At 38.8% G+C, this 16,160-nt stretch overlaps 1 protein-coding gene across 1 annotated transcript; it reads left to right on the top strand.

The window, feature by feature from the left end:
* The first annotated feature begins 15,396 nt into the window (after positions 1 to 15,396).
* LOC127096205 (uncharacterized) lies at positions 15,397 to 16,154 on the top strand. The gene is made up of 2 exons (XM_051034804.1): positions 15,397 to 15,668; positions 15,806 to 16,154. Exons 1-2 carry the CDS (start codon positions 15,397 to 15,399, stop codon positions 16,152 to 16,154), a joined length of 621 nt encoding a protein of 206 aa, XP_050890761.1.
* The last annotated feature ends 6 nt before the right edge of the window (positions 16,155 to 16,160 follow it).

The raw sequence follows: 16,160 nt of genomic DNA, 5'->3' as shown, positions 1-16,160 counted from the left end.
TGAAGCCTAGTGGAGGCATAGCAAAAGAAGGCACCTGCTTCCATTGCGGTAAGACCGGACACTGGAAGAGGAACTGCCCAAAGTACCTGGAAGATAAGAAGAATGGAGTAGAGACTTCAACTTCAGGTATTTTTGTTATTAATTTATCTACTTCTGCATCATGGGTATTAGATACTGGATGCATTTCTCACATTTGTACAAATGTGCAGGAACTAAAAAGGAGTAGAGATTTGGAAAAATATGAAGTCGACCTACGAGTTGGCTATGGAGCAAAGGTTTCTGCTTTAGCCGTAGGAACTTTTGTATTGACTTTACCTAGTGGTTTAATAATTCAGTTAGAGAACTGTTATTATATACCTGCAATTAGCAGGAATATTATTTCCATTGCTTGTTTGGACAAGTTTGGTTTTTCATTTATAATAAAGAACAATTGTTGCTCAATTTATTTGAATGGTATATTCTATGCTACTGTACAAATGAACAATGGACTATATGTCCTTGATCTTGAAATGCCTATTAATAACATTAATACAAAAGGGTGAAACCTAACGAGTTAAAACCAACTAGGTAAGAATATTAAAACTCTTCGATCAGATCGAAGTGATGAGTATTTAATCCTAGAGTTTGATGACCATCTGAAAGAGTGTGGGATCCTATCCCAACTTACTCCTCCTGGAACATCCCAATGGAAGGGTGTATCTGAGAGAAGAAATCGAACCCTGTTGGACATGGTCCGATCCATGATGAGTCACACCAATCTTCCAAACTCCTTTTGAGGACATACACCATTGACATCAACTTACACACTTAACCATGTTCCATCCAAAAGGTTGAAAAGACACCATATGAGATATGGAGTGGTAAGAGACCACATATGTCTTACATGAAGATTTGGGGTTGCGAAGTTTATGTGAAACGGCAAATTTCAACTAAGCTTAAGCCCAAATCTGACCAATGCTTATTTGTGGGGGTATCCTAAAGAAACAAGAGGATATTACTTCTATAATCCTTCTGAGGGCAAAGTGTTTGTCGCTCGAACTTGAGTTTTCCTAGAAAGGGATTTTATTTCCAAAGGAATCAGTGGGAGGAAAGTAGAACTTGAAGAAATTCAAGAATCACAAAGCATCGATACACCTATGGAGGAATTAGAGCAGGAAACACAAGTAGTTGTGTAAGAGCAACCTGCTCAAGTAGAACAAGGCCAACGTAGGTCAGGCAGGATACGTCACCTACCTGAGATATATGGATATCTGATCAAGGTGATGTATTACTCATGGGTCAAGATGAGCCTGTGACCTACTCATGGAATCTTCGTTTTGATGAAACAGTAAAACTGTATGGATTCATCAAGAACGAAGATGAGACTTGTGTCTACAAGAAGGTTAGTGGGAGCATGATCGTATTCCTGATATTATATGTAGATGACATATTACTCATTGGAATCGATATCCCTACCCTGCAACAAGTAAAGTCTTGGTTGGGGAAATGCTTTTCTATGAAGGATCTGAGTGAAGCAGCCTATCAGAATCTATAGAGATAGATCATGAAATGCTTGGCCTAAGTCAGAGTACATAGACAAAGTGCTGAGACACTTTAATATGAATGATTCCAATCTGGTTATGTGTTTTGCTTAAATGGTGGCACTGTGAGCTTGAAAAGTTCAACGCAAGATGCAGTTGCTGATTCTACAATTGAGGCCGAGTATATTGCTGCCTTAAGTGTAGCAAAGGAAGCTGTTTGGATCAATAAACTTGGCATAGCCCCTAGCATTGTGGATCCCATTGGTCTCTATTATGATAACAATGGTGTTATCGCACAAGCTAAGGAGCCTAGATCTCACCAACGATCCAAACACATACTTAGGCGTTGTGCGAAAATATGTAAAGTACCTACACTTGACAATATAGTTGATCCACTGATAAAGCCTCTTGCGCAGCAGAAGCATGATGGCCATACTGGATCAATGGGTATACGGGGTATGCCTGATTGGCTCTAGTGCTAGTGGGAGATTGTTGGTGTAAGCCCTAGAGGCCAATACTTTTGGTACTTGTATCGAATTATTTAAAGGCATTTTCTTTATTAATGGTTGATTAATAAAGTCCCTGGAATAGATAGTCCATTTAATGTATTAAGTGTGACTTAATCATGAGAACACATTAAACATAAGGACACTATTCTTAAAGTATCTGTAGTCGAGCTTTAATGTGAAGTGGGATAACATTAAAGCATTAAGACTATTATGTTTGTAGACTGATGATCACATCTCATGGATCATGGATAAAGAGTTATCAAGTCTTAAACATAGGTATGAATATTAGGAGTAATATTTATACCGGATTGACCCGCTATGAGAATACTATATAGAAAGTTATGCAAAGTGTCATAAGTTATTCTCATGGTGATAATAGTGTATACCACTCTTCGACCTGAAACCACTATGGATCCTAGATGTAGAGTTGAGTGCCTTATTACTGATCCAACGTTATCCGTAACTGGATGACCATAAAGACAGTTGATGAGTACTCCACGAAGCATGCTGAGGGACATGAGTGTCCTAGATGGAATTTGCGAATCCTGCGTAACAGGATAAATGTCTATGGGCCCAATATTGAACTGGACAAGGGTGACACGGTCTATACCTTGTGTTCAATATAGACATAAGGGCAAAGGGGTAATTATACACATAATTATTATCACAAGAGGTTTTGTCAGATCACATGACATTTTCGTGACTTGGGTAGCAGTGATGTGTTGCTAGATACCGCTCACTGTTTATTATGTTAAATGCGTGATTTAATATAATTGCCAACGTCGCGAAAACCTATAGGGTCACACACAAAGGACGGATTGATGAGAGATAGAGTAACTAAGGAACACCGTAAGGTACGGTGCACTTAAGTGGGAGACGAAATATGGTAAGGTACCAAATACTTAAGTGATTTTGGGCATATTATAAGATATGGGCCAAAATACACTTAAGTGGGCTTTTTAGCTTGAAGCCCACACAAGTGGTTCTATAAATAGAACCCCTTGGGTAGAAGCATTGTCACTCCAATCCACTCAGACAGAAATTCAAGTAGAGACTTGGAATTTTGTTTCCCTCTTTCTCTCACTCAAAGCCTTCATTCATAACAGCTAGCACTGCGATTGAAGGAATCCGTTCGTGTGGACTGAGTAGAGACGTTGTCATCGTTCAACGTTCGTGATCGCCCCGTGGATCTGTATCAAAGGTTTTGATCACTATCAGAGATCTGCACAAAAGGTTTGAATCGCCACAAGAGGTAACAATTCTATCACTGATCATGCCCATTCGTAAGGATCACTAAATGGAGAAATTTTTAAATTCCGCTGAGCCTTGGATGCCTATTCTCCAACAGTGGTATCAGAGCCACTTACGAAACCATGAATCTGATAACTGTTTTTGTTCTGTAACAATATGATTAAAACAGAATGAATCAAAGGTTAAATTGAGATCGATCAAGTTACATATATGTGATATATGTGATCCTAATGCAAAATACATTATATATGATATAGTGTTCTCGTTTCGTTCATTCAAACCCTCGATGATTGTTTTCCTTTGAGTGATCAATGGTCATTTGCTTCTTGATCCGACATTAGTATGGTGAAGCAATGACGTGTTGATCAATCATACTGAATTAACAATCGAGACGTGTTTGACGGTCTGAAATTGGTGCATCAGGGTTAGTGACGGCACAAGGGTTGTGTTGTCAGAGAGTTATGCGATTGGGGTTTGAACGCACAAGAGTTGTGCTTCCTAAACACTTTTTGGAACAGTGTTAACCGGTTAACGCGTATGGTTAACCGGTTAACGCAATGCGAAATTAAAATTTTTAAGTTTTCAAACAGTGTTAACCGGTTAACGCATTTGGTTAACCGGTTAACGCAAGGCGGAAAACAGTTTTCCAAGATATTTTCAAACAGTGTTAACCGGTTAACGCATTTGGTTAACCGGTTAACGCAAGGCAGAAAACTTTTTTTTTTAGATTTCAAACAGTGTTAACCGGTTAACGCATATGGTTAACCGGTTAACGCAAGGAAATTTTCACCCATTCGGCTAACTCAGTGATTTAAAAGTGTCAAGTGTTGATACGAAAAGCGACATCGATTTTAAATGAATTGTTCATTAAAATGTGATGATCGGTCGTCGAAATTTAATTTGATTTTAATTAATTAAAGGAATTAATTATAATAATAATAAAGTGTTTATTATTGTCTTGTGGTGATCGGTTATGGCCTTAGTTTTCCTTTGTTTTGTTTTGGGTTTTTAAAATACGACCTGCGTGTCGTGCCTCTCTCTTAATCTCCCAAATGTAACTTCTTTTCTCATCTCACTCCCTCGTATGTAAAACGAGTTTCTTTCATGTAATGTAATGATATGAAGAAAGCAAAGAAGTCAGTGCCAAAGGAGGACAACCTTGAAGATCTTGCTTGGAGAAGCTTAGATCGTTGTAGGTTAGCTTAGGTTCTCTCATTGGCTTGGGAGAACAATTGCGCTAGGGGCCATAACTGTTTCATTTTGTTTGTATGTATGTTGATGCATGTGAATGTATGTTGATGCATGTGAGAGACGGTTTATATGATAAACAAGCCGGTGAGATCAGAAAAATTACAATTCCCTCAAAACTAAATATTAAGTTTTAAGCTTTCCAAGTTTTAACACTCATCAAGACTAGTATCGAATAATGTAGGTTTCGCCTACGCGAGGTGCATGTTCTATATTAGTAAGGTGCGATGGGATAATTGTAATATCCAACTGTTAAAACAATGGGTCAAACTTAACTAAACAAATTATAATAAGATTATATATATGTTTAGAAGCAAGAGTTGGGAATAATCCATATGATGGATTGGAATAAGGAGTTATTCACCCAATTGAAATTTTCGAGAGTTGTATGAGATACAATTGGAAGGAGTTCCTACCTAAATAACCTAGTTTTGTGTAATCCGCCTACGTGGACTTAGAACGAAGTGAAATATGGATCTCGACCCACTAGAAAATCTTCCAACGGGATTTTCCGAATCAGATGATGAGGGTCATTTGTTTTGAGTAAAATAGTGGGAGCATATTTAATTAAAGGCCTAATTGAATATGTCAATGATACTTATATTTTCATTAATCCTTATGCAGATTACCATGACAGCAAACACCTCTAACAACATCCTGCGATCAATCCTGGATAAGGAAAAATTGTCTGGGACAAATTTTCTGGATTGGCACCGAAACCTGAGGATAGTCCTCAAACATGATAAAAAGCTATATGTCTTGGAGACACCTGTTCCTGAAGAGGAACCTCCTAGTTCTGCACCTAAGGCAGAAAGAGATACTTATAAGAAGCATGTCGATGATGCCAATGAAACTGCTTGTCTCATGCTAGCTACCATGAACTCAGAATTGCAAAAGCAACATGAGAACATGTCAGCGTTCGATATGATCGAACACCTGAAGTTGCTCTATCAAGAGCAAGCAAGGCATGAGAGGTTTGAAGTTTCAAAAGCCCTTTTTCAAAGCAAGTTAGCTGAGGGAGCCCCTGTAGGTCCCCATGTACTCAAGATGATTGGGTATGTGGAAAACCTTGAAAGATTGGGTTTTCCCCTCGAAAAGGAACTTGCAACTGATTTGATCTTGCAATCGTTGCCAGATAGTTTCAGTCAATTTGTCCTAAATTTCAATATGATTGATATGGATAAATCTCTTCCTGAACTGCTCGCCATGTTAAGAACTGCCGAGCAGAATCTGAAGTCAAAAGGGAAGTCCATTCTGATGATCGGAAATGGAAAGAGACAGAACAAAAGGCCCACTAAGCAGAGTGATAAGGGGAAAGGCAAGGAAGTTGCCAATCCCAGACCCACTGCTGCTTTGAAGCCTAGTGGAGGCATAGCAAAAGAAGGCACCTGCTTCCATTGCGGTAAGACCGGACACTGGAAGAGGAACTGCCCAAAGTACCTGGAAGATAAGAAGAATGGAGTAGAGACTTCAACTTCAGGTATTTTTGTTATTAATTTATCTACTTCTGCATCATGGGTATTAGATACTGGATGCATTTCTCACATTTGTACAAATGTGCAGGAACTAAAAAGGAGTAGAGATTTGGCAAAATATGAAGTCGACCTACGAGTTGGCTATGGAGCAAAGGTTTCTGCTTTAGCCGTAGGAACTTTTGTATTGACTTTACCTAGTGGTTTAATAATTCAGTTAGAGAACTGTTATTATATACCTGCAATTAGCAGGAATATTATTTCCATTGCTTGTTTGGACAAGTTTGGTTTTTCATTTATAATAAAGAACAATTGTTGCTCAATTTATTTGAATGGTATATTCTATGCTACTGTACAAATGAACAATGGACTATATGTCCTTGATCTTGAAATGCCTATTAATAACATTAATACAAAAGGGTGAAACCTAACGAGTTAAAACCAACTAGGTAAGAATATTAAAACTCTTCGATCAGATCGAAGTGATGAGTATTTAATCCTAGAGTTTGATGACCATCTGAAAGAGTGTGGGATCCTATCCCAACTTACTCCTCCTGGAACATCCCAATGGAAGGGTGTATCTGAGAGAAGAAATCGAACCCTGTTGGACATGGTCCGATCCATGATGAGTCACACCAATCTTCCAAACTCCTTTTGAGGACATACACCATTGACATCAACTTACACACTTAACCGTGTTCCATCCAAAAGGTTGAAAAGACACCATATGAGATATGGAGTGGTAAGAGACCACATATGTCTTACATGAAGATTTGGGGTTGCGAAGTTTATGTGAAACGGCAAATTTCAACTAAGCTTAAGCCCAAATCTGACCAATGCTTATTTGTGGGGGTATCCTAAAGAAACAAGAGGATATTACTTCTATAATCCTTCTGAGGGCAAAGTGTTTGTCGCTCGAACTTGAGTTTTCCTAGAAAGGGATTTTATTTCCAAAGGAATCAGTGGGAGGAAAGTAGAACTTGAAGAAATTCAAGAATCACAAAGCATCGATACACCTATGGAGGAATTAGAGCAGGAAACACAAGTAGTTGTGTAAGAGCAACCTGCTCAAGTAGAACAAGGCCAACGTAGGTCAGGCAGGATACGTCACCTACCTGAGATATATGGATATCTGATCAAGGTGATGTATTACTCATGGGTCAAGATGAGCCTGTGACCTACTCATGGAATCTTCGTTTTGATGAAACAGTAAAACTGTATGGATTCATCAAGAACGAAGATGAGACTTGTGTCTACAAGAAGGTTAGTGGGAGCATGATCGTATTCCTGATATTATATGTAGATGACATATTACTCATTGGAATCGATATCCCTACCCTGCAACAAGTAAAGTCTTGGTTGGGGAAATGCTTTTCTATGAAGGATCTGGGTGAAGCAGCCTATCAGAATCTATAGAGATAGATCATGAAATGCTTGGCCTAAGTCAGAGTACATAGACAAAGTGCTGAGACACTTTAATATGAATGATTCCAATCTGGTTATGTGTTTTGCTTAAATGGTGGCACTGTGAGCTTGAAAAGTTCAACGCAAGATACAGTTGCTGATTCTACAATTGAGGCCGAGTATATTGCTGCCTTAAGTGTAGCAAAGGAAGCTGTTTGGATCAATAAACTTGGCATAGTCCCTAGCATTGTGGATCCCATTGGTCTCTATTATGATAACAATGGTGTTATCGCACAAGCTAAGGAGCCTAGATCTCACCAACGATCCAAACACATACTTAGGCGTTGTGCGAAAATATGTAAAGTACCTACACTTGACAATATAGTTGATCCACTGACAAAGCCTCTTGCGCAGCAGAAGCATGATGGCCATACTGGATCAATGGGTATACGGGGTATGCCTGATTGGCTCTAGTGCTAGTGGGAGATTGTTGGTGTAAGCCCTAGAGGCCAATACTTTTGGTACTTGTATCGAATTATTTAAAGGCATTTTCTTTATTAATGGTTGATTAATAAAGTCCCTGGAATAGATAGTCCATTTAATGTATTAAGTGTGACTTAATCATGAGAACACATTAAACATAAGGACACTATTCTTAAAGTATCCGTAGTCGAGCTTTAATGTGAAGTGGGATAACATTAAAGCATTAAGACTATTATGTTTGTAGACTGATGATCACATCTCATGGATCATGGATAAAGAGTTATCAAGTCTTAAACATAGGTATGAATATTAGGAGTAATATTTATACCGGATTGACCCGCTATGAGAATACTATATAGAAAGTTATGCAAAGTGTCATAAGTTATTCTCATGGTGATAATAGTGTATACCACTCTTCGACCTGAAACCACTATGGATCCTAGATGTAGAGTTGAGTGCCTTATTACTGATCCAACGTTATCCGTAACTGGATGACCATAAAGACAGTTGATGAGTACTCCACGAAGCATGCTGAGGGACATGAGTGTCCTAGATGGAATTTGCGAATCCTGCGTAACAGGATAAATGTCTATGGGCCCAATATTGAACTGGACAAGGGTGACACGGTCTATACCTTGTGTTCAATATAGACATAAGGGCAAAGGGGTAATTATACACATAATTATTATCACAAGAGGTTTTGTCAGATCACATGACATTTTCGTGACTTGGGTAGCAGTGATGTGTTGCTAGATACCGCTCACTGTTTATTATGTTAAATGCGTGATTTAATATAATTGCCAACGTCGCGAAAACCTATAGGGTCACACACAAAGGACGGATTGATGAGAGATAGAGTAACTAAGGAACACCGTAAGGTACGGTGCACTTAAGTGGGAGACGAAATATGGTAAGGTACCAAATACTTAAGTGATTTTGGGCATATTATAAGATATGGGCCAAAATACACTTAAGTGGGCTTTTTAGCTTGAAGCCCACACAAGTGGTTCTATAAATAGAACCCCTTGGGTAGAAGCATTGTCACTCCAATCCACTCAGACAGAAATTCAAGTAGAGACTTGGAATTTTGTTTCCCTCTTTCTCTCACTCAAAGCCTTCATTCATAACAGCTAGCACTGCGATTGAAGGAATCCGTTCGTGTGGACTGAGTAGAGACGTTGTCATCGTTCAACGTTCGTGATCGCCCCGTGGATCTGTATCAAAGGTTTTGATCACTATCAGAGATCTGCACAAAAGGTTTGAATCGCCACAAGAGGTAACAATTCTATCACTGATCATGCCCATTCGTAAGGATCACTAAATGGAGAAATTTTTAAATTCCGCTGAGCCTTGGATGCCTATTCTCCAACAGTGGTATCAGAGCCACTTACGAAACCATGAATCTGATAACTGTTTTTGTTCTGTAATAATATGATTAAAACAGAATGAATCAAAGGTTAAATTGAGATCGATCAAGTTACATATATGTGATATATGTGATCCTAATGCAAAATACATTATATATGATATAGTGTTCTCGTTTCGTTCATTCAAACCCTCGATGATTGTTTTCCTTTGAGCGATCAATGGTCATTTGCTTCTTGATCCGACATTAGTATGGTGAAGCAATGACGTGTTGATCAATCATACTGAATTAACAATCGAGACGTGTTTGACGGTCTGAAATTGGTGCATCAGGGTTAGTGACGGCACAAGGGTTGTGTTGTCAGAGAGTTATGCGATTGGGGTTTGAACGCACAAGAGTTGTGCTTCCTAAACACTTTTTGGAACAGTGTTAACCGGTTAACGCGTATGGTTAACCGGTTAACGCAATGCGAAATTAAAATTTTTAAGTTTTCAAACAGTGTTAACCGGTTAACGCATTTGGTTAACCGGTTAACGCAAGGCGGAAAACAGTTTTCCAAGATATTTTCAAACAGTGTTAACCGGTTAACGCATTTGGTTAACCGGTTAACGCAAGGCAGAAAACTTTTTTTTTTAGATTTCAAACAGTGTTAACCGGTTAACGCATATGGTTAACCGGTTAACGCAAGGAAATTTTCACCCATTCGGCTAACTCAGTGATTTAAAAGTGTCAAGTGTTGATACGAAAAGCGACATCGATTTTAAATGAATTGTTCATTAAAATGTGATGATCGGTCGTCGAAATTTAATTTGATTTTAATTAATTAAAGGAATTAATTATAATAATAATAAAGTGTTTATTATTGTCTTGTGGTGATCGGTTATGGCCTTAGTTTTCCTTTGTTTTGTTTTGGGTTTTTAAAATACGACCTGCGTGTCGTGCCTCTCTCTTAATCTCCCAAATGTAACTTCTTTTCTCATCTCACTCCCTCGTATGTAAAACGAGTTTCTTTCATGTAATGTAATGATATGAAGAAAGCAAAGAAGTCAGTGCCAAAGGAGGACAACCTTGAAGATCTTGCTTGGAGAAGCTTAGATCGTTGTAGGTTAGCTTAGGTTCTCTCATTGGCTTGGGAGAACAATTGCGCTAGGGGCCATAACTGTTTCATTTTGTTTGTATGTATGTTGATGCATGTGAATGTATGTTGATGCATGTGAGAGACGGTTTATATGATAAACAAGCCGGTGAGATCAGAAAAATTACAATTCCCTCAAAACTAAATATTAAGTTTTAAGCTTTCCAAGTTTTAACACTCATCAAGACTAGTATCGAATAATGTAGGTTTCGCCTACGCGAGGTGCATGTTCTATATTAGTAAGGTGCGATGGGATAATTGTAATATCCAACTGTTAAAACAATGGGTCAAACTTAACTAAACAAATTATAATAAGATTATATATATGTTTAGAAGCAAGAGTTGGGAATAATCCATATGATGGATTGGAATAAGGAGTTATTCACCCAATTGAAATTTTCGAGAGTTGTATGAGATACAATTGGAAGGAGTTCCTACCTAAATAACCTAGTTTTGTGTAATCCGCCTACGTGGACTTAGAACGAAGTGAAATATGGATCTCGACCCACTAGAAAATCTTCCAACGGGATTTTCCGAATCAGATGATGAGGGTCATTTGTTTTGAGTAAAATAGTGGGAGCATATTTAATTAAAGGCCTAATTGAATATGTCAATGATACTTATATTTTCATTAATCCTTATGCAGATTACCATGACAGCAAACACCTCTAACAACATCCTGCGATCAATCCTGGATAAGGAAAAATTGTCTGGGACAAATTTTCTGGATTGGCACCGAAACCTGAGGATAGTCCTCAAACATGATAAAAAGCTATATGTCTTGGAGACACCTGTTCCTGAAGAGGAACCTCCTAGTTCTGCACCTAAGGCAGAAAGAGATACTTATAAGAAGCATGTCGATGATGCCAATGAAACTGCTTGTCTCATGCTAGCTACCATGAACTCAGAATTGCAAAAGCAACATGAGAACATGTCAGCGTTCGATATGATCGAACACCTGAAGTTGCTCTATCAAGAGCAAGCAAGGCATGAGAGGTTTGAAGTTTCAAAAGCCCTTTTTCAAAGCAAGTTAGCTGAGGGAGCCCCTGTAGGTCCCCATGTACTCAAGATGATTGGGTATGTGGAAAACCTTGAAAGATTGGGTTTTCCCCTCGAAAAGGAACTTGCAACTGATTTGATCTTGCAATCGTTGCCAGATAGTTTCAGTCAATTTGTCCTAAATTTCAATATGATTGATATGGATAAATCTCTTCCTGAACTGCTCGCCATGTTAAGAACTGCCGAGCAGAATCTGAAGTCAAAAGGGAAGTCCATTCTGATGATCGGAAATGGAAAGAGACAGAACAAAAGGCCCACTAAGCAGAGTGATAAGGGGAAAGGCAAGGAAGTTGCCAATCCCAGACCCACTGCTGCTTTGAAGCCTAGTGGAGGCATAGCAAAAGAAGGCACCTGCTTCCATTGCGGTAAGACCGGACACTGGAAGAGGAACTGCCCAAAGTACCTGGAAGATAAGAAGAATGGAGTAGAGACTTCAACTTCAGGTATTTTTGTTATTAATTTATCTACTTCTGCATCATGGGTATTAGATACTGGATGCATTTCTCACATTTGTACAAATGTGCAGGAACTAAAAAGGAGTAGAGATTTGGCAAAATATGAAGTCGACCTACGAGTTGGCTATGGAGCAAAGGTTTCTGCTTTAGCCGTAGGAACTTTTGTATTGACTTTACCTAGTGGTTTAATAATTCAGTTAGAGAACTGTTATTATATACCTGCAATTAGCAGGAATATTATTTCCATTGCTTGTTTGGACAAGTTTGGTTTTTCATTTATAATAAAGAACAATTGTTGCTCAATTTATTTGAATGGTATATTCTATGCTACTGTACAAATGAACAATGGACTATATGTCCTTGATCTTGAAATGCCTATTAATAACATTAATACAAAAGGGTGAAACCTAACGAGTTAAAACCAACTAGGTAAGAATATTAAAACTCTTCGATCAGATCGAAGTGATGAGTATTTAATCCTAGAGTTTGATGACCATCTGAAAGAGTGTGGGATCCTATCCCAACTTACTCCTCCTGGAACATCCCAATGGAAGGGTGTATCTGAGAGAAGAAATCGAACCCTGTTGGACATGGTCCGATCCATGATGAGTCACACCAATCTTCCAAACTCCTTTTGAGGACATACACCATTGACATCAACTTACACACTTAACCGTGTTCCATCCAAAAGGTTGAAAAGACACCATATGAGATATGGAGTGGTAAGAGACCACATATGTCTTACATGAAGATTTGGGGTTGCGAAGTTTATGTGAAACGGCAAATTTCAACTAAGCTTAAGCCCAAATCTGACCAATGCTTATTTGTGGGGGTATCCTAAAGAAACAAGAGGATATTACTTCTATAATCCTTCTGAGGGCAAAGTGTTTGTCGCTCGAACTTGAGTTTTCCTAGAAAGGGATTTTATTTCCAAAGGAATCAGTGGGAGGAAAGTAGAACTTGAAGAAATTCAAGAATCACAAAGCATCGATACACCTATGGAGGAATTAGAGCAGGAAACACAAGTAGTTGTGTAAGAGCAACCTGCTCAAGTAGAACAAGGCCAACGTAGGTCAGGCAGGATACGTCACCTACCTGAGATATATGGATATCTGATCAAGGTGATGTATTACTCATGGGTCAAGATGAGCCTGTGACCTACTCATGGAATCTTCGTTTTGATGAAACAGTAAAACTGTATGGATTCATCAAGAACGAAGATGAGACTTGTGTCTACAAGAAGGTTAGTGGGAGCATGATCGTATTCCTGATATTATATGTAGATGACATATTACTCATTGGAATCGATATCCCTACCCTGCAACAAGTAAAGTCTTGGTTGGGGAAATGCTTTTCTATGAAGGATCTGGGTGAAGCAGCCTATCAGAATCTATAGAGATAGATCATGAAATGCTTGGCCTAAGTCAGAGTACATAGACAAAGTGCTGAGACACTTTAATATGAATGATTCCAATCTGGTTATGTGTTTTGCTTAAATGGTGGCACTGTGAGCTTGAAAAGTTCAACGCAAGATACAGTTGCTGATTCTACAATTGAGGCCGAGTATATTGCTGCCTTAAGTGTAGCAAAGGAAGCTGTTTGGATCAATAAACTTGGCATAGTCCCTAGCATTGTGGATCCCATTGGTCTCTATTATGATAACAATGGTGTTATCGCACAAGCTAAGGAGCCTAGATCTCACCAACGATCCAAACACATACTTAGGCGTTGTGCGAAAATATGTAAAGTACCTACACTTGACAATATAGTTGATCCACTGACAAAGCCTCTTGCGCAGCAGAAGCATGATGGCCATACTGGATCAATGGGTATACGGGGTATGCCTGATTGGCTCTAGTGCTAGTGGGAGATTGTTGGTGTAAGCCCTAGAGGCCAATACTTTTGGTACTTGTATCGAATTATTTAAAGGCATTTTCTTTATTAATGGTTGATTAATAAAGTCCCTGGAATAGATAGTCCATTTAATGTATTAAGTGTGACTTAATCATGAGAACACATTAAACATAAGGACACTATTCTTAAAGTATCCGTAGTCGAGCTTTAATGTGAAGTGGGATAACATTAAAGCATTAAGACTATTATGTTTGTAGACTGATGATCACATCTCATGGATCATGGATAAAGAGTTATCAAGTCTTAAACATAGGTATGAATATTAGGAGTAATATTTATACCGGATTGACCCGCTATGAGAATACTATATAGAAAGTTATGCAAAGTGTCATAAGTTATTCTCATGGTGATAATAGTGTATACCACTCTTCGACCTGAAACCACTATGGATCCTAGATGTAGAGTTGAGTGCCTTATTACTGATCCAACGTTATCCGTAACTGGATGACCATAAAGACAGTTGATGAGTACTCCACGAAGCATGCTGAGGGACATGAGTGTCCTAGATGGAATTTGCGAATCCTGCGTAACAGGATAAATGTCTATGGGCCCAATATTGAACTGGACAAGGGTGACACGGTCTATACCTTGTGTTCAATATAGACATAAGGGCAAAGGGGTAATTATACACATAATTATTATCACAAGAGGTTTTGTCAGATCACATGACATTTTCGTGACTTGGGTAGCAGTGATGTGTTGCTAGATACCGCTCACTGTTTATTATGTTAAATGCGTGATTTAATATAATTGCCAACGTCGCGAAAACCTATAGGGTCACACACAAAGGACGGATTGATGAGAGATAGAGTAACTAAGGAACACCGTAAGGTACGGTGCACTTAAGTGGGAGACGAAATATGGTAAGGTACCAAATACTTAAGTGATTTTGGGCATATTATAAGATATGGGCCAAAATACACTTAAGTGGGCTTTTTAGCTTGAAGCCCACACAAGTGGTTCTATAAATAGAACCCCTTGGGTAGAAGCATTGTCACTCCAATCCACTCAGACAGAAATTCAAGTAGAGACTTGGAATTTTGTTTCCCTCTTTCTCTCACTCAAAGCCTTCATTCATAACAGCTAGCACTGCGATTGAAGGAATCCGTTCGTGTGGACTGAGTAGAGACGTTGTCATCGTTCAACGTTCGTGATCGCCCCGTGGATCTGTATCAAAGGTTTTGATCACTATCAGAGATCTGCACCAAAGGTTTGAATCGCCACAAGAGGTAACGATTCTATCACTGATCATGCCCATTCGTAAGGATCACTAAATGGAGAAATTTTTAAATTCCGCTGCGCCTTGGATGCCTATTCTCCAACAGAATGTTCCACAACAGGGTCAAGGTCCAGATCAGACTCAATATCAACAACAGCAGCAACAACAAGCTCCTAAGAAGGCAGACTGGGAGATTGCCATCAAAACATTGGCCGCTCATAATATTTAGTTCCAAGAGGAGACTAGAAACAATCAGAAGAACACCACTGCCTTGATAAAAAATCTTGAAGTTCAGATGGGTTAGATAGCACAACAGCTAGCCTCAAATTCTCAAGCTCCAGGTACCTTGCCTAGTGGTACAATGACAAATTCACGTGAGCATAATAATGTTAACACTGTGATGACCAGAAGTAGTAAGTCTACTGAGGAACTAGAAGAAAACAATGCGGAAGAAGATGGGTTGTTGGAACTCGATTTAGAAATCAAAGAAACAAAGAAAATAGAGGAGGAGGTTGTGATAATGCCTATAAAGGAGAAAGAAAAAGCTGCCAAGCCAATCATCAAACTCCCTTATCCTCCGAGACAAAAGAAGAAAGACCAACATGAAAAGAATTTTGAGAAGTTTTTAGAAATGTTTAAGAAACTTGAGATAAACATTCCATTTTCTGAAGCTCTGGAGAAGATGCCAATATATGCCAAATTCATGAAAGACATCATCTCCAAAAGCGCTCCACAAATGTAGACCCAATCATCCTAATTGAAACATGCAGTGCTATTCTTCAAGGTATGAAAATTCCTGTGAAAAAGAAAGATAGAGGTTATGTTAGTATTCCATGCACTATTGGTGATCGAAAATTCAAGAAGGCTCTGATTGACTTGGGAGCTAGTGTGAGCTTGATGCCGCTATCCATTTATAAAAAAATGGGCCTTGGCACCGTTCAAGACACTAGGATGACCCTTCAGTTTGCTGATCGCTTAGTTAGGCGACCATATAGAATTATGGAAGATGTTCTGGTAAAGATAGATAAATTTGTGTTTCCAGTTGACTTTGTCATTCTTGAGATGCCTGAAGACGAGGAGATCCCTCTCATATTGGGCCGACCATTTTTAGAGATATGACAATGT

The sequence above is a fragment of the Lathyrus oleraceus genome, chromosome 6, assembly GCF_024323335.1.
Source record: "Lathyrus oleraceus cultivar Zhongwan6 chromosome 6, CAAS_Psat_ZW6_1.0, whole genome shotgun sequence".
In the NCBI taxonomy this organism is placed as follows: Eukaryota; Viridiplantae; Streptophyta; class Magnoliopsida; order Fabales; family Fabaceae; genus Lathyrus; species Lathyrus oleraceus.
This window is presented reverse-complemented; position numbering and strand designations above follow the sequence as displayed.

Bases quoted from the DNA above. Each gene is read 5' to 3' on its own strand.
- LOC127096205 (XM_051034804.1), top strand. From the start codon at position 15,397: ATGACAAATTCACGTGAGCATAATAATGTTAACACTGTGATGACCAGA. The intron at 15,669-15,805 runs GTTTAAGAAACT...TGAAACATGCAG, and splicing joins TTTGAGAAGTTTTTAGAAAT to TGCTATTCTTCAAGGTATGA.